This window comes from Drosophila mojavensis, unplaced genomic scaffold, assembly GCF_018153725.1.
Source record: "Drosophila mojavensis isolate 15081-1352.22 unplaced genomic scaffold, ASM1815372v1 contig_136, whole genome shotgun sequence".
Taxonomy (NCBI): Eukaryota; Metazoa; Arthropoda; class Insecta; order Diptera; family Drosophilidae; genus Drosophila; species Drosophila mojavensis.
In genome coordinates this window covers 6,947,625-6,971,519 of record NW_025318667.1, presented here as the reverse complement: position 1 = coordinate 6,971,519, position 23,895 = coordinate 6,947,625, and the positions used below count along the sequence as shown (strand labels likewise).

General features: G+C 42.6%; 2 protein-coding genes across 2 annotated transcripts in view; one reads left to right on the top strand and one right to left on the bottom strand.

The window, feature by feature from the left end:
- Nucleotides 1-12,549, top strand: part of LOC6586102 (octopamine receptor 1) — a 30,559-nt gene extending 18,010 nt beyond the window's left edge. The window contains exons 3-6 of the mRNA XM_044007564.1: nucleotides 2,699-2,899; nucleotides 2,964-3,368; nucleotides 11,334-11,628; nucleotides 11,694-12,549. Coding sequence (XP_043863499.1) covers nucleotides 2,699-2,899; nucleotides 2,964-3,368; nucleotides 11,334-11,628; nucleotides 11,694-12,105 — 1,313 coding nt within the window. The 3' untranslated portion in view covers nucleotides 12,106-12,549. The remainder of the gene's footprint in view (nucleotides 1-2,698; nucleotides 2,900-2,963; nucleotides 3,369-11,333; nucleotides 11,629-11,693) is intronic.
- On the bottom strand, nucleotides 6,222-7,171 carry LOC6586103. Its single transcript, XM_002011690.4, has 3 exons — nucleotides 6,955-7,171; nucleotides 6,462-6,899; nucleotides 6,222-6,396 (listed from the first exon to the last, which is right to left on the bottom strand). The coding sequence occupies exons 1-3, from the start codon at nucleotides 7,010-7,012 to the stop codon at nucleotides 6,314-6,316; spliced, it is 579 nt and encodes a 192-aa protein (XP_002011726.2). The 5' UTR covers nucleotides 7,013-7,171; the 3' UTR covers nucleotides 6,222-6,313.
- Nucleotides 12,550-23,895: the final 11,346 nt, after the last annotated feature.

Genomic DNA, 23,895 nt, shown 5'->3' with positions numbered 1-23,895 from the left:
GAAGAATGCATTCCAGTTGGCAATGACCGACGCGCGGATACCCGGAACTTTAGACAGAGCTGTAACTTTAGCCATTCTATGCTGCTTCTATGCACACATAGCAAACACTCATACACACACATACATATATACAAACAAGCGCTCCGCTCTACTTCGCAGCGACTGCGCTCGCAAATAGGAAATGATTGAAAAACTTTTCTTCTAGATCAATTTTCTTTATTAAATTTTCAGAGTACTTATCAGAATATTTACGGTGTGTGTATGTGCTAAAGCACAAGTCTTTAAAATTTGAAATACGCTTATCGATTATCATCTTTTAAAGGAAGTGGGATCAGTTATCGGGAAAGGCTTAAAGCTCATACTGCTTACTACAAATAGGCATAGACATTGAAACTATGTAGAACGTGCTAAGGATAACCAGATGTCTCTTTTTGCGAAAGATCATGACTTTCTTACTTGAAATGCGCTTATCGATAATTATCGATAGTTATGAAATTAATGGAATTATCGAAAAAATTATAAAAATGTATGTTATATACGTATTCACAAGATCGATGCTTTCATATAGACGGACAGACAGATAGTCAGACGGGCGGATGGATGGACGAACGGATAGCCTCACTGACGAACATGCCTAGGCCAAGTCAACTCCTTGGCCTTATCATTCATATATGTACGTATGTACCACCCTATGGCATCTACATTCACTTCCAGGGATCCAATATACCCTCAGTGCGCACTTTCAATGGGTTCAGGGCATAAAAGAGCAAATAAAATTTAATCGAATTTAAGCTTAAGTACACTTTATATTATTTGGATGGCCCTAAGAAGCTTTCAGCTCAGATCGATGCTAAAATAGAAATAACATTATGGAAAAATGCGATAATATAGCTCAAGAGGTCCAGGCTCAAGGCTCAAGTCTGAGTCGGGCTTATTTAGCGTGAGCTATCAATATATTTCGAGTTACTCTCAGCGAACACCTAAATATACTAAATAACGATTTCGCACTGAACTTTTTGCATTTAAGTTCTTTAAATTTGAGCACCTCGATGGAATTTCGCTTTAATGTTCATTTAAGGCGCGTCTGGACGCTGGGCGAAGATTTCGGCTTCTCTCTCTCTGTGTGTGTGTGTGTGTGTGGGAGCTGGGAGTAATAATATCTTTCAATTGTGCGACGTGCGCAAAATAAAAAACAATTACTTAAATTTTATTTACATTTATTGTGAAATCTTTTGGGCCGAGTTTATTTTGCAACATGCTCAGCCAACGGAATGCCAAGGGAATTGCTCAATTGGTGCAGCTACATAGATTCGCTTTCGCTCTCGCTGTCGCTCTCCCTCTTTCTCTCTCCCGCCCGCTCTCCCTCTCTCCGTATCGCCAGTTTTCCTATATTTATCATTTCCATAAAATTTGCATGTTTATTTGTGGGCGGACTCATTGAACCATGGTCAAAAGCGGCGATGCGGCGGCATAGCTAAATTTAATTTTGTTGCTTTGTTAATGAGCTTGGCTTGTTTAGCAATTTCGGCCACGCTCAGCTAATTGGTTGCCGCTGAAACAGCAACAACAACAACAAGAACAACAGCAACAACAACCACACGCAATTCCTTTTGAACCACGAAAAAACAGTTGCGACGGCTGCAAGCACCAAAGTCGCTCTCGGCACACGGCCTTAATCCCTTGTGCCAATTCTCCAACCCAACTAGTTACTCTCCCACACACACACACACACACATGCGCACATACACAGTCGTGTCACTGTTTGCTTTCTATCTGCATGCCAACGAATGCAAAGCGGCTTCTGACGTAACGTAAAAGCCTAATTTTGTATACCTACATATATACACACCCACACCCACACACACACTCACATACATATACATGTATACATGTATTTTCTTACTTTGTGTTTTTTTGATTTTGCACGTAAGTCAACAGACAGAAACACGCCCCCTCGCTACCCGCTGCTCTTTGACTGGCTCATCAGCAGCAGCAGCAGCCGTAGGAGGAGGGGCAGGAGAAGCAACACCATCAGCAGGTAGTTCAAATTGAGCAGTCCTATACCAACTAGGCATTGGCAATGATGAATGCTGCATGTTTGGGCCAGAGCTGAAGGTGGCTTGACTTCATTATGATGGGGCAGCCGGCAGGCGGCAGGCGGCAGGCGGCAGGCGGCATGCAAATAACGTTAGCGCGTGCCAACATTTGGCCATTATCATTATCGTTGGCCGTGCTCAAATGGATCACATTTGTTATGCCCAGCAGCCGGCAGCCCGCAGAACGCAAACCTAGTTAGAGTCGGCATAAATTAGCATTTTAATGTGAACTGGGCAAAAAAAAAAAAAAAAAAAAAAAAAAAAACCAACTCGCGTTTCGTGAACGTGAAAATTGAAAATTTTAAGCTGGTTGAACATTTTTATTTAGTCAAATGAACTATGGAGCTGAAACTGTGAATGATTCTAATAGACAAATGAACTATGAGCTGCGGCAGTGATGACTTATCGATGAGAGACAAGATAGCTATCGATATTTGTAGTTCAAATGAACTCTGTGATGACTCTTATCGATGGCAGACATGGCAAATATCGATATATTTATTTGAACATTCTTCATAGATATCGCGCCTTTGCATTTTGTAAATCAAAACAGGTTTCTTTTTCCTTTAATACCATGTAAATCGCTCTTCTTCTTGTTGCAGCCGCCTCTGTGGCCGTCTCCTCGTGGACTCTGGTGGCGATATCCTGCGAGCGCTACTACGCCATTTGCCATCCGCTCCGGTCGCGCACCTGGCAGACGATCAACCATGCCAACAAGATCATCGCTTTCATCTGGCTGGGCAGCCTGGTCTGCATGACGCCCATTGCGGTATTCAGCCAGCTGATGCCCACCAGTCGCCAGGGTGAGTAAGCCGTGCGCCAGCTCTGGCCTCGTCTCTTAGCCATTGATATGTATGTATTTGACAGGCTTGCGCAAGTGCCGCGAGCAGTGGCCCGTCGGCTCATTGGGCTATGAGCGCGCCTATAATATCTTCCTGGACCTGGCGCTGCTGGTGCTGCCGCTGCTCGCCCTGAGCTTTGCCTACATGTTCATCACGCGCACGCTCTATGTGAGCATGCGCAACGAGCGCGCCATGAACTTTGGCAGCAGCGGCCCCGACGTCGGCCTGACCACCAGCAGCAGCAGCAACAACAACAGCTGCAGCGGCAGCCGTCGCACCTTCGGCAGCTCCAACTATCTAATGCGCATGCAGATGCGCCAGGAGGCGCTGGCCGCCGACAGCGCTGCCCAGCTGGACATGTTGCTACAGCAGCAGCAGCAGCAGCAGCAACAGCAGCAACAACAATGTGGAGCAAACCAATATTATTATGGTGAGTCAAAGGGAGCTAGCACGCTGTGTCCTCCTCTCCCCCCCTCTCTCTCTCTCTCTGACTCACAGTGTGTGGCTGTTGAAAGTCAGCGCACGACAGCTTCAATTGCCTGACTGTGCCGCAGTTTCCTGTTCGCCAACGCTGCTAAAGTATTTCCTGCTCATGCACGCTGCCGCGCCCACTCGCCCACTCGCCCACACACACACACACACACTGGCAATTTGCATGGAAAAATCAGCCGGGCGTAAAATGTGATTCAACATCCTACTTTAGCTCTGCCGCATGGCTAACTAACCGCGTCACTCATACGCCGCATCGGCCGCTCTCTGAGTGTGTGCGTGTGTGTGTGTGTGGCGATAAATCGGCTGCCGTTGAATTCAATTTGATTTCGAGCATTTGATAAATTCAAGTGAGCCACTCAAATGGCCTTTCATTCGCAACGATATTGCAGAGCTTTAAATGCTTGAACTATAAAACGTGCCGCACATTAAGCTGCAGCTTAACCAATATTGCCTAACTGTTTGCCATTTGAATTTTCAACACTCTACCACTCGCCCTCACCCTCTCTCTCTCTCTCTCTCTCCTTCTCTGTCTGACTCTCTTGTTAGCTGTCAATCAATTAAGATTTAAAGCCTACTTAGAGTGGGCTCATAAACCTAAAACATTTCATAGTTCGTCAGGCTCTCGACTCGGCTCGACTCGACTCAGTCTCTCTGTGCGTCTCAGTCAACATTATTCGCGTTAATTAGAAGTTTGTTTGGTTATATGTGTGTGTGTGTGTGCCAATAAAATGTAATGCGCTTAGTTCTTTTTCAGCGGACGCCCGAAAGTATGCTCCGCCCCAAATACAGCTCTGCTCTCGGTTGCTCTTTAAATGAGGTAAACTGAAATCGCATATTAGCATAAAGTTGCGTTGCGTTGCGCTGCGCTGCGCTGCGGTAGTGGAGCTCAGGCCCAAGTTAATGAATTGTCATGGACGGGCTGTGGCCGTAAAAGGATGCCGCTGTCAAGTTTGAAGTCGCAGTTCCATTTCCGCTTCCGCATTTTAAACGGGCTTCCAAACGGACGAAAGGGCCAAAGCAAATATCGTAATTTATGCTGGGGTCGAGCATTTAAATGCTCGTTAAATGCCCGGTTATCTCCTTTATCGACCCAAAAGTCCCAGCGCAAATTAGTGCGACCAGATTGTTGGCTATACCCGGCACATGGTGACACATTCTCACATGACGCACACAGAACACATGACCGCAAAGAGCACCTTGAACAGAGGCAGAGAGAGTGTGAGAGAGAGAGAGGGAGAGAGACAAACGCTTCGCCAGTTGATGATATATTTTTATTAAAGTTCATTTTTTATTTTATTTTTTAAACCTATCCAATTTACGGCCAGCACTTAACATTTTTGTGTCATAAATTTGGGAGGCAGCACTGGCAGCCAGCCGCTGGAGTCCTGGCCCGGGTCGAGTCCCGGCCGGAGGAGGTGGCGCAAATGTTTTATTACACTCAACGCAGAGCTTTGGCGCGCTCGTACGTAATTTGCATAACCAAGTCAAATATAATTAGAGCCCTAAACTCGTAATATTCGCCATTGCTGCGCCGCTCATTAAAGCCTTGCAACGGGTAGCCACAATTTAGTCGCACTTCCAGCTGAGCTCAGCTCTAGCTCATGTCTCACACATGCAGTTGCCCTTTTAGTGAGGAGTATCTCACGTTCATCATATGCGATTCAGCGCTCAAAATTTTTGTCGTCTTTTAATTACCCAACCAAAGACTCAGCTGCCCAAGTTAGATATATATTATTCATTGGCAATGGGAAAAGATGAATTCTTAATCTGTTTCTCAACTTGGTAAGCTCTTGCGCTTAATGAACAAGTCAGTCGGGCGTTGCCGACTGCATAATACTCATTCGCGGCTCGAATGGGAGTGTGGAAGGAGACAGCACTTTAATTGTCCCATATCTTAACTCCAGCTGCTAAACAGCTTTACCTCATGTGCCACGCCTTCAGTGAGAGTGGGTAGTCATTTTGGGCCAGTTCTTAGAAGTAAGTCTGTCGCTAGTAGCGACTAAATTGTTCGCTAGACAGAAGAGCAGACGGATGAACGCAGAGGCAGAGGGATGGAACGGGGAGACAGATGGCAGGACAGTTAAATAGACGGAGAGATGGATATATAGATGTAGATGGACGGACGGACAGATGAATGAGTAGATAGAGATGTATGGATTGACGGATGGATCGATATAAACTGAAGGACGGATTGATAGATGAATTGGCGCACGGATAGTTATATAGGATACACAAGAAAACAGACTAAGAGAAAGATGAATGGACGAACGGATTGACAGACGGAGGGACGGACTGACGTATGGCTAGATAAACAGACTTACCAACAGACGGGCAGACAGACCGTTAGATATATAAACGGACAGACAGACGGATAAATAGTTAAGCAGATCGACAGACTCACGGATTGAGGGACGGACGGGCAGACAGACGGATAAAAAGATGATGACAGATCGACAGACTCTCGAATTGACGGACAGACTGGCAGACAGACGGACGAACAGACTTACATACGATAGATAGATAGATGGACAGGCGTTAGATAGATGGATGGGCAGACGATCAGACGATCATTCTATAAAAAGATCAAGGACGTAGTCAGAAAACTGTTCTCTACCTATTGCGCAGCCCCGAGTTGATTTCTCATACAACTGAAATATTATTCCTTCACTTCACATCCGACTGAGCGAGCATTAAGCAGTCAAGTGGACTGAACTGCTGATGTTCTTGTAGGAATTACACTGGCTAACTTTTTACAGCCTTTGGCAATTTTCGTTTGTAAATTCAAAGAGGATTTTTGCCCGCATAACAAACTTAACGCTCAGCCTTGGCTGCTCTTATTGAAGGTAAAGAAAATGTATAAACAAAAATATGAAAAAATGCAAGTCAAGAGTCTCCATTGGACTCGGATACTGTGGAGCTGCTCTCTGTAAATTGCGACAAGTTGAGGTCGTCGGCAGCTACCAGCTCTGTGGGGCAAGGAGAGAGAGAGATTTGTGAGCTGCGGGTGTTATTAGCTACTACCGGCTCTCACCTGAGGCATCTATCGAGCGCCGCATATTGATGGGCAACGAGTCATCGCCGGCGTTGACCCGACGTAGGCCCGCCTTTAGTCGATCATCAGCAGCTGCCGCTGCCAGTTTCATAAACTTGTGTGCGGCTGCCACACGCCACTCGAACTCCACCTGGCGGCGGCGGTCGTTGGTGCTGTGCATGACGGTGCGGTAGATCAGATGCAGCAGCCGACTGCTGTAGCCATTGTCGAAGATGCGATCGTGCTCCTGACTGCCGGCCAGTAGATCGTACGGATACAAGTCCTGTACTCCTGCACCGTTCACCCGTAACAATGTAGCAGAGTGTAGCCGTATGGGCCAAAGCTTACCCATGTTGCTCTGTGTAGCGCTCTCTGCTGCATGGCGTTTTTCTGGCTGCTTTGTCAGCTGATCGTACGACATCTTAACGCAAACGCCCGCTGAAAACAGGAAACCTTTTAGGGTTCCACTCTAAAAGGCTTGCGCTCCACTTACCCCATGCCAAAATCAATAGAAATAGAAAGATCTGCAGACAGAAGCGCCAGTTACACATTTTCGTCTTCAAAATATATTTTGAGTAGAAGTAAATTTAGTTTTGACTTTCGATTTGGTCGAATATTATGTGAAATGATGCTGTGACTGTTTAGGCTCAAACTGGATTTCTCCTATTCCGAATTTGACTTGAATCTGCTTACACTATTGACTCATACATCTAAGCCAACTGAGCTCTGTCTACATGGAACGCTCAGAGTGATGTCAATGAGCCTACGCTGATGCATGATGCGGCTGCTCAGAGGTTGCTCAAGTGTCGAAACCAAAGTTGAGGTCTGCCTAGCAAAAGAGATAGAGAGAGAGAGAGAGAGAGAGAGAGAGAGAGAGAGAGAGAGAGAGAGAGAGAGTTGCCTGCAATTCGCTAAGTAGTGCACGGAATTTTGCAACTGCATCGGAAAAGATTTCCTAATTGAGTTCCCTTTTCTTAGAACTACTTGGGCCCTTTGCAGCTGCATCGATAGGGATTTTCTGTTTGAGTGCCTCCATTTGTTGGATGAGAATTAATTGGGTCCTTTGGAACAGCATCTGCAAATATATGCTAATTGAATCCGTATTTATTGTTTAGGAAATTGATGGAACTTTTGCAACTACATCGATAAGGATTTTCCAATTGAATCCCCATTTATTATCTGGGAAATATTTGGGACTCTTGCAAGTGCATCGATAGAGATTCGTAATTGAATCTCCCATTCATTGCTTTGGAATTATTTGGGATTTTTTCACCTCCATCTTCAAGGATTTTGATATTGAATTTCCGATTTATAGCTCAGCAATTTTTTGGGACTTTTCATGAGTTTTCTAATGAAATCCCCCATTTATTGTTCAGGAATTCTTTGGGACTGTTGCAACTGCATCAGAAAAGATTTCCCATGGATTTAACGCAATTTTCCATTCGTACTTTAAATTGAAGAGTTTTCACAGTCGATGCAATATGTATGCGCACCGCGATGCTCCAATAGCCAGCTGAAGCGTGCTGAGCCGCCCGGCTGCCACCCATTTGCCTAGCTTGAGGCACTGTTCGTCCCACTGAGGACATAAGCGCTTGGCCGGCGCATGGCTTGCGGCACGGCCTTTGTGCCACGGCGCGCAGTAACCGTTAACGGGTAACGGGCAACGGATAACGGGCAACCGGCAACCGTTGCTGTGCAAAGAGCTGCAGCATCGCAGCCGGCAGCATTCGCCACGTGCCATAAACGAGTCGGACGCACAAAGCCAAAAAGGTGATGCGGACCACGGCTTGCTGCATCTACTCCGATGGCTCAACGGCTCCAGCGAACACCCTGCTAATCGGCTAATTAAAATCAACAAGCGAGCATTATTCTGTAGACTAACCAATGGCATCCTAACACCCAACCAATCACACCCGCATCCACATCCACGTTGACGTCCAGGTGCATGTCCAGGTCCGTCCAACTGCAGTTGATAAGCCACACACGCCGGCTGTCAGTCAAAGTTGCTGCTCGCTCTTATTGGACTTTCCATTAGGCAGCTTCAATGCCAGCCAAGCTGCCATCCATTCAGCACAGCTTTATCTCTCTGCGGATACCCTATCTCGGCTATCGCCAAAGGCTTTTGGATGTGGATGACAGATGTCAGACCTGTTGGCTGACAAAAGGCACTCTAAGCCAACGCTGTCTGGCACTGCGATTGCAGGGCATCTGCTGGTCGTGCAGGCCCCGTCAATGCTCAGCTTAAGTTTTGGTGTATGCAAATCTGTTTTTCCATTAGCAAACATGCGAGCTTTTGGCTTGTGATTATAAACTGTTGAGTCAATCCCTGCTAGCATTAAACTCAACTCCGAGAATCATCTAATCACTTAGACACTTCCCCACCACCCCACCACCCCATCACCCCCAATCCACTCGTTCACGCTCGGCTCAATGCCATTGGATTCAGAGCACACACACACACACATAAATAAAGTCAGAAGGCTTTATGCCATACACATGTACAGTTATGTGAGTGCTATGTCAGAAATGATGATTTATAGTGCTCCACATTGAGTCGCATTTAAAAACGCCTTTGCCTTTGCCTTTGCCTTCCTTTGCCTTTGACTTGCTACAGCGAAACGTTGCCTTTTGTTGACTTGCCCATATTTGTTATTCTTTTCTGTTTCGCTTTCTGTTTGGCTTTCCCTCTCCACTTCTCGCTCCCTTTCTGCACACTGTTGCATGTACAGCATTTTTAAATTGCATGAAAATATCAGCAGGAGTACAAAGCAGGAGTTCAATATATTTAGTATATGATTTGCATGGCATTACGAAACGTCTAAGACTCAACGGCAATGGGAATTTGGGTTATGTTCAGAAGCAGACGTACTGGATGACATCAAGCATATATAAGCTGTATTTGAGTGATAAACTGAGTCGATCAAGCCACATCCGTCTACCCATACATTGCCCTACCGTACATGCATCCGTCTATTCCATTGTCTATTCTTCCCTTCGTCACTCCATCCGTCCATCTGCCGCTCTATAAAGAGTCGACTGATGGGAATAGCAGCAGCTCTAAGGGTATACCCTTTGGATATATCCTAGTCATCGTAGTCCTAGTCCTGACTTGAGCATGTTTCGGCACCGCCAAGTTTACCCTATTGATCTCTATTGACCTCCTCTATATACACTTCGCGTCATCAGGTTAGCGCCCCCCCTTACACTCATTTTCTTTTACGTTTTTCTCTTTGTCTATTGCACGTAACTTCTTGGTTTTTTTTTTTTTTCATTATCATCATATGAGATGTCTCTCATACCAAAAAAAAAGCGAGTAAAAACCCGTTATGTTTTATTTTCTATTCTGCTCTATTTTCGCAAAAAATGTGTGCACTTATTTTGCGTCATCAGATTAGCGCCCCCAAATGCAATTGTAATTATCTTGCTTATTTTGGCAATTACACTCACCAAATTTTTTGTGAAGCTCAAAGTATTCAAGATATTTATAGTATGGGTGAAGAAACAGTTTTATCTTTGGTTGAAAATCAAAGATTGAGGCATACTTTGAATCTAGACTATGCAACCATAAAATTGCTGAAAAATCAGGAAAAAACACAAAACTAAGTGGCAATTTTCTTACAAATAGGGAAAACTATGGAAAAAACTATATAAGCGGCAATAATCAAGTGATTTCAGAAGGAAATAGAAGAGCATTAGTTCGAGAAGCTTCGAATTCCCACGAATCGACCACCAAGATTAGGGTTAAAATCAGTGTTAAGACGAGCTTATCAACGGTCTAAAGAGCAATTAAGAAAGTTAATTACTTAAAGAAACAGAATGTAAAAAAAAAGTCACCAGTCGATATGCTGAGAAAAGAAATACGCATTAATTTTGGCCGGGCGAATATGACGTGGTCTACCCAATGGCAGCATGCTGTCTTTTCTGATGAGAAAAATTGAATTTGGAAGGAACTGATGGACATAATTATTATATCCATGACCTACTTATAGAAGAACATTATTTGGAACGGTTTCCAAGCCGCTGCGGCGGGGGGGTGGTGTGGCATTTGTGTAGGTATCAATATCTTACTACAGCACTTGCAAGCTTCAATTTTTGACATCGCGCATGAACGCATAGGACCATAATATCGTGTTTAAAACTGCTGTTCCGCATTTCTATAACCTGTCTGAAAACCGGCATTAGATTTTCCAGCATGATAATGCCCCAATTCAGACCGCCCGATCCCTGAAGTCCTGGATTCAGGGCCAAAAAATTGATCTCATGGAGTGGCCACCATACTCACTCGACCTTAATATCATTGGAAACGTCTGGGGATGGTTGGTCAGGAAAGTATATGAGTCCGGAAAGCATTATAGTACAAAGACAGAGTTAATCGAAGGTACTGAACACGCTTAGTCAACCATATCCTTGAATAATATTGAACAACTTTATAATTCCATTTCTAATCGAATTTTTTAAGTAATTTCAAACAAAAAACGGCACTACGCACTACTAATATTACTTAAAAATAACAATAGCTTAAAATACAGGTGTTATTTTTTGGTCATTAGCTTAAATAAATTGAATTTAATGCAGGGGGCGCTAATCTGATGACCAAATTTTTGTTACAAATTTTTTGTACATTTTACAAAAAAAATTATTAAAAAATAATCCTTATTGTTACAGTAGCCATTCTTTTTGTATTTTAAAGAGAAATAAATGGAGTATAATATAAAAAAATTTCAAAGATGGAGCTCTGATGGTTTAGATTTTATTTAGCTTTGAGGTTGAGTGTAAAGGGGGGCGCTAACCTGATGACGCGCAGTGTATTTAGAGGACTTAGTTTTACGCAATAATAAAGGCTTTTATATATCTACGTTCGTTCGCTTTCAGCTGATGGATATAATCACGGTGGGAGCAAGCGTCGCCTGTTTGGCTCGTGCGATGGCCGACGGCATCTCTATTGCATGCGCAGTGCTTCGGTCAAGTCGGTGCGACATCAGCAGCAGCAGCAGCAGCAGCAGCTCAGCGTGTCCGGCGAATGCTGTGGCCGACTGCAGCGAATGACCACAATGAGGCAACAGCAGCAGCAGCAGCAGCAGCTGTACATGAGCTCAGCCAAGGATGGGGAGAGAAGGAAATCGTTGTCCACGCCCAGCTTGCGCGTCACGGAGGCGACGCTGCGCAGGTGAGTGCCACTGAGAGTCAGAGAGCTACAGCAACTGTCTAAGGTCTCGATGCGTTTGCCTGCAGATCGAATGAGAGCAAGAGCTTGGAGAGCAAGAAGCGCGTGGTGAAGATGCTGTTCGTGCTGGTGCTGGAGTTCTTCATCTGCTGGACGCCGCTGTATGTGATCAACACAATGACGATGCTGATTGGGCCCGTGGTGTATGAGTATGTGGACTATACGGCCATCAGCTTCCTGCAGCTGCTCGCCTACTCCTCCAGCTGTTGCAATCCGATTACCTACTGCTTCATGAACGCCAGCTTCCGGCGCGCCTTTGTGGACACCTTCAAGGGCATGCGGCTGTGCAATGGGGGACGCTTCGGATTCTGTCGTCGGCGCTCCAACAACAAGACGAATTTGTCCGTGGCCGGAAATTCGATTGCGCTGGCCAATTCCGTGATGTCTAGCCACACCATACTGGAGAGTCCACGACTCTGAGGCAGTCGACGTCAGCTGACGTCAATGAAGCTGCGTTCGCTGAGAGATAGAGATAGGGATAGGGATAGGGATAGGGATAGGGTTAGAGATAGGGAGAGCGTCAATGTGCGTGTGGGCAATGGCACGAACGAGGGGCTGATGGAGACGGAGTCACTGTAGAGTAGACTAGACCGTTATAAATATGTATGTGATGTGCAAGAAACTGAAACTGTGGTTGTCAACGATTCTACTCCAAGTAAGTTGTGTTTTGGTATGGATGAAAGAGATATACATGTATGTATGTGTACATATACATATATATAGACTATATACTATATGTTGCTATTGGGTTTCAACTCATGAAACTAACTAAAACCTATTTGTATTATTAATCGTATCACTTCAGAGCTGTTGCATTGTCTTTTATTGTAATATCTAATTGTTAAATGTAAATTGTTGGACTTATCCTGGCAGCGTTTCAGTGTTTATACAAATGTCTTTTTTTTTATATATGTATAAAATATAATTACTATATATATATATATATACGCAATCAAGAGTAAGATTAACCAACAATTTTAAAGATTCAAATCTATTTGAAAACCAATTTATTCTAGCCGTAAGCAAGATCAAGTCGAACTAGAAATTGCATTTGACAAGTGCGTAAACTGTTTACCTGTAACTTCAAGCTACAAAATACAATGGAAATAGCAACAGCAAAGGCCCACAAAGTATTACGAAGTTAAATTAAATATACGTATGAATCAATGTATTTATGCAGAGTGAAAAAAAAAGAAAGAAGAAATCTCTTAAGTCTTAAACAGAATATATTCCTTCTGGGGGCGAACCCGAAACCAAACCTTGGCGCGTTTCAAACCGTCCGTCAAAACTATTTGTCAACTTAGGTTAGTATTTCGAGATATTTGTCGTAACTTCCAGGCGAATTAATTTACATTTAAGTAGAGCTGGTTCACGTCTCCGTGTGACTCGCACTTAAGATGCAAATTTCGAATGTCGCAAACAATGAATTTCCAAATAAACTAAATAATTGTAGTACCTATACATGCATACATACGAGTATCAGCATATGTGTACATATATATGTGTATGAATTATGTCTGCGTGTTAGCGAGTTTCAATATTTTCACTTCTGTACACCTCAACGAACTTACGAAGTGCAAATTCAGTAATTCATATGTAAAATAGCAATAAATGTGTTTTATGAAAATACCAAAGACGAGATTTATTTCAGGGCATACTTTTAGGCTGTGCTCCAATAGGTTGGACACGCAGGCAGGCAGACAGGCCGAACAACATTCATTCGCAGTGAATTAATTCGAGCACTCATGAGCCATGACTGCCTGCCTGCCATTGATTGCCCATTTGAAGTTAATGAGCAGCGACGCGTCGTAGCTCTGCTCAAGTTGCTGTGCGTGTTGGCTGGTTAGCCGCCTGTCCTGGCCATGTTAGTCATGTTGGCCATGTTGGCCATGTTGGGCATGTTGGTCATGCTGTTTGGCTGCTAACGCTGATAGACAAAGGCAACGTCGGTGCCATAAATAATGCCCAGTCGACAGGATGTGTGGCCAGATGCTCTCACAAAGCACATGCTTATGCCAGGAACTCTGGGTGCTCGAGTGGGTGCGAGCCGAAATCAATTACCGTCTGACCGCATGGGTCTGAGCTCTCTCTCTCTCTCTCTATTACACATATATACACTCCCTCTCTCTCGCTCTCTCACTGCAGTGGCTTTGTGAGTGGTGCTGAAAGGGATAGCTGCCAAATGCTAGCTCATTGATTATGTTGATGGACGATTAGAAAACGAGAGAGATAAGGCGACGTGACAAATCATTTTAATGGAAATGGATTTGTTTTCCATTGCACAACAATGAGAATATGGTTTTCCAATTACTGTTTATTAGACTGAAAGTAACTGCAAATATTTTTGGTATTTTCAATGTAATTACTAAGCAAAAGACATGGCTTGGCTTACTTAAGCTAATGAGAATCGCATAGAGGGAGATATGTGTGCATGTCTGTGCGAGAGAGCAAGTAAAAGAGCTCTGGCATCTAGACTTGTGAGTGTCACATATTCTCTATGGAACATGGATTTATATGGAACTTAATGATGAATAATTTCGGTTCTAAATGACATTACAAATTTCGTTCGCTATAGCATTTATTGTTTATGGTGCTGAAATATGGATTTGTATCGATTGTATGTATGCAAGTGTGATGATTTATCGAAAAGAGCTGATCGATAATTTTGCAAATGGGAATTACTGGTAATATTAATTGTGATCTGAGCAGGTATGTGTATATGTACATATATCTACAGTAAGAAGCCGTTATTTAATCTATCTGCCACGTTCCCATGGGTTCTGTAAAAAAAAATATGGCTGTATATAAAAAAATATGGCTTTAAGAGATTCTTTAGTATACCAAATAATACATATAGCTTATATAAGTTTCTCCTAGAGCATGGCATATATAGCATATTTTTTCAAGGGATCTATATAAGCTACATATATATGTACTTATATTGTATTGTGTATCATAATATGCATAGCTTATATAGATTATCATCAGTTATATGAGGATATTATGAGAGACATGGCGTCTATATAATAAAACATAGACACACACACACACACACACACACACGCCCTCAACTCATTAAGTTTTTATGCCAATATATTATTAGATAAACTAAAAACATAAATTCATGAGAATTCATGCTCGTTGCCTACTCAATGGCTATGCGCGTCTCTTCTATGCAATTCTCATGAATTTATGTCCTCTACTCACTCGATTGCTCTAGATAGATCCAGATGGAGACATTTCGAGCAGCTTCCGCTCCACTTGATATATAGGCATATGCAATAAATAGATGGGGCCGCGTCGTGCAATATCCTTTGTGGGCGATCATATTTGGGGCATTCGATAAAAGCTGATTGTTTGTTGATGGAAACAGCTAGAAGCGTACCCTTGTGTGTGTTTTGTGCTTGTGTTTCGCTGTTTATTAATAGGCCAGGGCCTGCCTGGGGCCATGCTTGGGGCCATGCTTGGGGCCATGAATGGCAGCTGCCGCTGTCGAATCGTGGTGTATTCCATTAGCACATTCGTCCCTCGATTTGTCACAATTGCAATGGGCCCATTTGCTGCGAGCCCCCGCAATCAGAGTGGAGCGCGCGCGCGCTCCAGCTGACGTCAGCTGGCCAAGTGTCCTTAGCCGTTCCGCCGTGCCGTTGTTGTTGGGCCGGGGCTACGTGACAATTACCACAGTTATTACACGTAATGAGTACAGCCACAGCATGCAAACAAACAGAGGCTGTGCGTGGCATGAGGCGAGGAGGCTTGGGGGCGTGGGCGGGGCGAAGACGAAGGCGTACGACGCGACGTCAGCAATGGCTGACAGGGGAATTATCTAGTATTTGTTTTCGCTGCGATACGACGCCCAGCTGCACGCTGATGAAACCTTCTTGGAATTGTAATCAGATCACGGCCAGCAAGCACTTGAAGCACCTGCACTACAGATGCCACGAAAGAGAGGTAGAGAGAGAGAGAGAGGGAGAGAGAGAGAGAGAGATGCGGTCAGGAAGATCGCAGTCCTTGGCTCAAAAGCGACCCAGTTTTTGTATTTTTGTTTTTCTTACTTGAGCCAGCTGTGCGAATTCCCAAGCAATTCAAATTCAAATAAACATGCTTAATGCTCCACTTGTATAAATGGCACCCGCCCCGCCCCCGCCTCTTCCCCTGCGCCGCACAGCAAGCCATTCCGGTTGACATTCAAATGGCCCATTCGTTCCGAGCAACTGCATTAACTTATTTATTTATTAAGCATTTATTGCTTGCGGCATGCCCATAGACACAGTCACAGCCTGCCACAATCTGTGTGGCACGCACTCGCCCCCAGCACTCAGGTGCCCGGATGCTCTAACGGAAATGTGCTGTGCTCGGGCCTGGAGAGGCTGGAAGTGCTGCACCAGGACTGGGCCTAGAAGTTAACAGTAATTAAAGGGCTGGCTCAAACACACATTTCCATTGCCCAAAACTAAAAGGCAATTATTAATAAATTATATACATTTGTTAACGTTTATACATATGTATATACATATATGTATATATATCTAATTTTTTTTATACTCATATACCATGCACAATCATGCTGAAAGCAATACCCTAATAAACAAGAAAGTTGCTTAGTTAGAGAACAAGTTTGTTTGATATATCGAAAGCTTTTACAGCTTTTATTGCTATCGAGTTTTTAGAGCTAGACTTCACAAATATGGTTTTTTAAATTTTTTTTTTTTTCAAGTTCATTTCTAAATATAGCCAATGTGTAAAAGACATATCAGATTTACCAAAAATGATAATGATTTCATTTATCATGTAGATAATATGCTGAAAATTTTATTGAAATCGGCTTAGTAATGCAGAAGTTATTCAGGAAATTGCCAAGCAGCGCCGCATTTTCTCTATATATTAGCGCATATATATACACATGAAAATGCGAGAATACTCCACTATTCTAGAAAGGCGAAGTTCTCTCTCACAGATCATGGGAGCATGCTTACCATCCCCGTTTGTTCCAAGGTTAGGGTATCTTGTAGTCAGTCTACGCTTGATTTTCTCTTCACCATAGAACTAGACTGCTACGGCTGCTCTCATCTGTACGCTTCATAAGAAAAGCCTAATAACATTAGCAGAGTGTATTATGAGCATGACAACCAGAGGTCAGTGTACGCGCGCTCTTATGTAATTGGCAGACTGTAAAGGGAGCAGGGCAAAGGAATGGGGCGGAGCTGAAGCTGAGACTAAAGCTGAGACTGAAGCTGAGGCTGAGGCTGCGGCTGCGGCTGCGGCTGTTGCTGTTGCTGTCGCTGGGCAGTCGATTACGACATTTACGAATTGAATTCATATATATGTACCTACATACATATATACTGTTTTATTTTTGTAGCTATTTTAAGCTTAATAGCCAACTCTTATAAGCGAACAATTACTTGAGTTATTGAAGGCGTTAAGCGAATGCCTAACTGTGCATGCGCCTGTTGCCCATCAAGTATACGCACGGAGGGCCCGTAAGGCAACGGCATGGCGACCTTGACCAGCTTTTTTTTTTGGTTGATGTTGTTGTAGCTGTTGTTGTTGTTGTAGCTGTGATTTTGTTAATCGTCTTCGATGGCAAACGGCGGCCGCTTCAATTGAGACTTGAGACTTGAGACTTGAAGGCGGATTTGCGCAACGGACGCGCCCTTTTTGCCCAATTATACAATTGCGACGCCGTTACTTGAATTTCGCTGTTCGCTATCCGCCATCCGGCGACTCGACTTCAGTTGAACGGGTTATTCGTATTGTATATTAATTATGCTGTTTATCTGTCGCAATTTTTAAAACGTGGCTCGGCTATTTGGAGAAGTTTCGCGGCTCATTTCATGCAGTTGACCTTCGTGCACAGCGAAATTAGTTGAAGACTTCATTTGGCTTCGTTTTATTTTTCATTTTGTTAATATATATAAATATATTTATATATATATAGATATATATGTATGTGCATTTTATTTTATTTTATACTTGCAGCTTGAATTTTAAATGCTTGCAATTGTAATTTAAGCGTGGTGAAAGTTTCTTTATTTTATTTTAATTTATTTTTCTGTTATCGTTGAGCCTACCGCAAAGAAAAGGCTTAAAACAATTTCATAAAATAACACAGCTGCAATGATTGAATAACTGCGCGTAAGCGAAATCTTAACATTAATTACAATTTGTTGTATTTTATATGGGTCTCACGCGAGCAGCGAGCGCACAACGCCCTCTGGCGGCAGCTCGCCTGATATTTAGCCAAGAACAGAACCAGCCGCTGGGCACATTCTTGAATATTTTACAAGCGAAATGATATTATTATTATGTGAAATATGAAATACAGTAGAATCCGGTTACAACGACTCCGCTTATAGCGTCTGTACGGCTATGGCGACGAAAATTCTGGTCTCCAGACAAACATTATGAGCAAACTTATACGGTTATAGCATCTTCTGGGTATAACGACGGTCTCTTGAGTGTCGTTATAGCCGAATTCTACTGTACATACACGAGTCGAGAAAAGTAAGTTGACAAAAGCAGAGTTGAATTTAGCTTTATGCCGAACTCCTGCTTAAGGTTGCCTTTAAGGAATTAAAACATGTTAGGGTCTAGTCGAGACTGCTCGACTAGCAGATCTACTGATCCCTTGGAGAAGAGCTGATATTTGTATAGTTCTGATTTGCTGATCTTCTGCATACACAAGAAACCATTAATGCAAACACATACACATGTACAGCTGATTTTTGATAAGTTTTAAAATCGATAATTTCAAATCGATCTAGCTCAAGTCTCTATTCTCCTGCTCTTATAGGTTCTGAGATTGACCAGTTCAAACGGATGGGTCAGAATAGACGAGCTCAGCTCGTCGCCCTGATCAAGAATCTATATACTCTATGTGGTCTGCCACGCCCTCTTTCTGCTTATTACATGCAGTTTAATAAAAATACATTATCTGGATTGTTAATTTTCATAACTAGTTAATTAATTATTCATATATTATGAATCAAAATAAATGAAGTTTCTAATATAAAACAAATTAAACGATAAGCTTGAAAAGTTTTCATAAGTTAAAGAAAATATACTTTTAGAATAATATATATATACTTTGATCAAAACTTAAGATTTTCAATTGTAAGTACGCACTTAAATCATTTTGTATTTAGTTATATAATTCACTACTCGTAGTAAGATGATAAGCTTTTGGTTGTTGTTACTACAAGTAGTAGTAGTTTATATTGTATACATAGTTTATATAATAGCATTTATAGAAGAAATAGTTTACATATAACATATATAGTACACATAGTAATGAAATGATTTTTTTTTTTTTTTTTTTGCACTTGCAAAGAATCGACTATATATGCTATAAAAGTCATTGGTCTAGCGATTTTTATTATAGTCAATATCAACAGCAAATTGCCCTCCTTATCAATAGGAATATAATAGGCAGCGCTCACCTGTCAGGCCTTTCTATGCCCCAGTACAAATGCGTTACAAATTCGTATGAAAAAGATTAGCTCGTAATTGGCAAATGCATTTGAGCGTAAAATGAAATAAATAGCACGACTACCACATACCCTACCCTACCCATTGTAAATTTGTTTAAGGTGTATCATTCTATCGATCAGGGCCCATATCACATATCTCTACCGGATTCAGTGAATCTACGAAATATGCAAACAGTTGTTATCGATTTTAATCGATTTGATGGAAGTGATTATCGCTTATGCAAAATTAAATGAAAAGGGCTTATTATGAGGCATAAGCTTGTATATCTAGCTACCTCAGAGCACATTTACACAAATGGACTGATGACGGACGGACAGACGAATGGATTTTCCATTTTCCAATGGATGCAGATTAGATAAATATTGTATTATAATCACAATAAGTTAAAGAATATACGAGTAAATATAATTGAAACAAAACTAAAAAGGTTATTTTAATGGTAATGAATGCCGGGTTTATAAATGATAACATGACTAAAACAGAAATGAGACTAACAAATAGTTGTTAATTTGCTTTGTATTGTTTTATTTACTGTTGCTTAACATTAAAAACGGTTTTGTACGTAAAGCACGTTCTCAGCTTGCTATGATATGATATGATATACGATCATGTGAGCTGGCCAGTCCAAAGAGTTGATGCAGAGTTTTCGCTGAATTACCGAATAGTCATTCACGGAATCGAGTCGGAGGCATAGCACACCGTGAAATCATGATATTCGCCATTGTTCGTGACAATGACCCAGGCCAGAATGGCCCATCCGAGTATCGAGTGCACTCAACACCCAACTTATTATTATTATTGTAGCTTTTGGTTCCCAAGCCACATGAAAACGGAAATGTTTTTCTGCTGCGCTCGGCATTTGGCTGCAATCGCTTTCGACTTTGCTTCAATTACGTTCCATTCAATGCTGTTGCTGGGACAATAGAAGCAAGAATAAGAACGAACAGAAGCAAAGAACAAAATAACAATATGATAAACAATTGTTGAATAATATTTATTGAGCATTCGATTCTTCTCAGAGTCAAATTCGTTGCGGGCAACTATATGAGCTAACGATTCCAAGCGATTCTAACTAAAAACAGGATATTTTATAGATTGTTATACAGAGTTCAGGCCATCGAGACTGCTAAGTAGATTAGTAAGTGCAGGAATCATACATAACATACAAGCAGTCCATCATCAACTAACAAGAAAAAAAAAAGATCGAACTAAATGAAATTACTAACTATCTATAGTAAATATATAAACTTAAAAATAATAAGATAAAATAAACTTAATCATAGAAATCATAGTCACGAAAAATCACCTTAACTTGTTATACAATAAAATACAATGAAAAAAAAAAAAAAAAAAAGGAAAAACTTATTAAGATTTTTGCAGTCGATCACTACCGACTGTATAATACCCATTCGTTGAACCAATTTTTGGTAAATGAATTTAGGAGTCGATATTTTCTCGCGATTCTCTACTATTTTTATAAGTATAACATTTTTCGGTATATCAATAGGGATTAATAGTAGCTTATTCTTAAAACCTTAAGTTTTTGTATAGCCATAAAATATTTAAACATACCCGATTCACCATGCCCGTGTATATCTACTATATATTTTCTATCATGATCTTATAAATCTTCGGCTCTTTAGATATTAGCGCAATATATCATATAACATTTCCCGATTCGCCATATCCATAGAGGGAGACGAGTAAACGTAAGGACAGATAGACGTACGAACAGAAGGATGGTCAGACAGACAGACGAACGAACAACTAGACAGACGGATAACGGATAGGTAAATGGAGGAAAACAGTATTACACAAATACACCCAAAAGATACTCACTGGATTAATGGAAAAATGGAATTCTCTGCCGTAAGGAACTGTCGAATTTCCATAGAAACAAAACTTTGACTTGAGACTATGAAATATTTTGAATATCTGATTGAGTAACATAATGTATTCATATGGCTATTTCCACAGAACTATAAAGCATTCATGGGAGTGAAATGATGCTTACGCAAATCTACGAAAGGAATGGTCGGAGGGAGAGATCTCCAGCAATTATCTGGATAGATCAATAGATCGCTGCGACGCGACTCATTTGCATGGTGTTATTTGTGATACCAAATAGGTCAATGGACATGAAAACAAGAGTAACCTTGAATACCAATTCCGGAGCTAACAGAATGAAAACATAAACACTTGGGAGACGCGTCAGAAAAACACGCTAGAATCTTGCCACAAAATAAAATACAATAGAGGGGGCGGGGGCAGGGAATCGATAATCGATGTGACCAGCACGCGGTCTCTCTGTGATGCTCTTACGAAATTTATTATTATATTTGTGTGTGTGTGTGTGTCTGTGTTTTTTTACAAAAATTTCAATGAAGCGGTTGCTATGACGGCAGCCGTATAAAGTGGGCGGCTGAGGAGGAGCTGGAGGTGGACGAGGAAGAGGCGGAGGTAGAGAGGCTCGGGTCTCTGCTTAAGCCCAGCTACGGTTCATTCAAAGAACATGGCAAAAAACCCAAAGACGTTTCAGTCATGTCCAATAAAGCGCAGCTGGCGCACGAGTTCATGGCCAGCGGGAGCGGGACAGACTTGGAGGCAAGCTCTCGCTCGACTCGGCTCGAGCTCAGGCATGAGATGGGGCTCGTAATCCGGAAATCTACGCGCTTGTCTCATTCACAGGTGGCCCAACAGCAGCTAGTCTCATTTTTTTCTTCATTTTTTTTTAAATGATTTCATTTAATTTTAATTTTATTTGTATTTGGTGTGCTCTTTGTGTTCTAGAACAGGAATATGAATATGAAATAGAATTGTTCATTTGTTTTGATGGAATTTGCATTGCTTTATGCGCTATTATAAATGCAGATATTTATTTTCGTATTTTCATAACATTTGCCAATTGACGCAAGCATATTCGAAAGAATATTCAAAACTTAGGCGCGCTGCTTACAGAGCTCTGGAATATTTAAATTTATGCTCGAGGAAGTGGCGCACTACTAGTTGGGGCTAAAAGCAAAATACGCTCAAAGTGCCACCCCAGCTAAGCGAGGTGGTTGAACCCCCCCGCACAAACACACGGCCACAGAGAGAACACGCTCCACGCACACACGCACTCACACACAGACAACGTTTGAGCCAGGCCTGCAGCAGCAGCTTGATTCCAGCCTGGCTCTGGCTCTGGCTCTGGCTATGGCGCAGTAGCAGCAAGAATGCTAAACGAAACCGCTCGAGAGACGAGAGCCGAGACTTGTGGACGGCGAGCGGGGGGTGGTTGGGGCCAGATGCTGGTTCTGCTGGCGGGAGAAGGGGGGAGGTGGTGGCGGGGGCGGTGTCGGTGTCGGTGTTGGAGCATTGGTACGAGAGGTTGGCCGAGCTGTCGCTGGGGACTGGAGATGTCAGCGTACGCGCTCAAGGTTATGGCTATGGTGACGAGACGACGCTCTGGCTATGGCGCATCGACTGACATTATATAATCGCCGTCGCAGGTTGAGCTCATTTGGCCATTTTAATGAACGCCACTCGGACAATGGGGACTCGGACTCTGACTCAATCTCAATCTCAGTCTAAGACTCAATCTCAGAATCAGAATCAGAATCAGTCTCAGAGTCAGACTCAGAGTCGGTCTTGGACTCGTCGTAGTCCGACTCGGACATGTGTACATCGCATGCCGCCGCCGCCTACAAAGTTCATTGCTACCTAGAGCTTGGCGCGAAAACTAAAAAAGAAAACACGTTGTATCCGCATCTCATAAATACGCATATGCTTAAAGCAGAGCGAGATGGGCATAGAGTGGGTGATCAACAGCAAGAGAGAGAGTGAGAGAGAGGGAGTGATTGATACTCATCATTTGTGTGTAGGGCTCATGGCTCATGGGAATCTGATTAACTGATTAGCTGATTAGCTGGCTGATGCTTGGAGGGGGAGTCATCGAGTCAGCATGACTCAACTGGCGGCCCGGCCGGTGTGGCAACAGGTTGTATTTGTAGCGGTGGAGCGGGGGGAGGGGGTGGCGCGAGGCCCTTTAACTGCCAATATTGTTAATCATTTGTTGTTATGCAGAAGCTCATAAACAGAAACAGAAACAGAAACAACAACAAAACTGAAACAGAAGCAAAAGCTGAAGAAACGTAAACAGAAAATGAAATGTCGCAGTTTTTGTTTTGTTTTTGTTTTTTGTTTTCAGTTTCAGTCGGGCCCTTAGAACTAACGGGCTGAATCTCAGTCACCCTTCCCGGCCTCTGTCTCTCTCCCTCTCTCGCTCTCGCTGTCTCTGTGTCTCTGTCCCCCTCTACCTCTCCGCTTCGCTGTCGATTCCGTCAGTTTAATGAACTCGCCTCAGACAGCAATACGCACATTCTTCGCATATTTTGGCGCGTGAATCTGAATGGCGTCGCATCGAGCCGACTGTTGCTATCCCCTACGCTCGCTGCGCAGTTGGCGCTCATCCAGCGCCAGCTCCAATTACATAATGCCCAAGCAGAACATATACATATATGGCCATATACATATTTTCCCTGTGGAGTTCAATGAATTGCCAACATTTTCACACGTTAGCCAAAGGCTTGAATGTTTTTTCAGTTTCTTTACTTAAAATTTTTATTATTGCTGTTTTTAATACCCTGCACTGGAAGAGAAATGAAAGGAAGAGTTTGACGATGAAATGAGAAACTTTTGAAGTTAACCAAATTTGATTTATATATAAATATTATG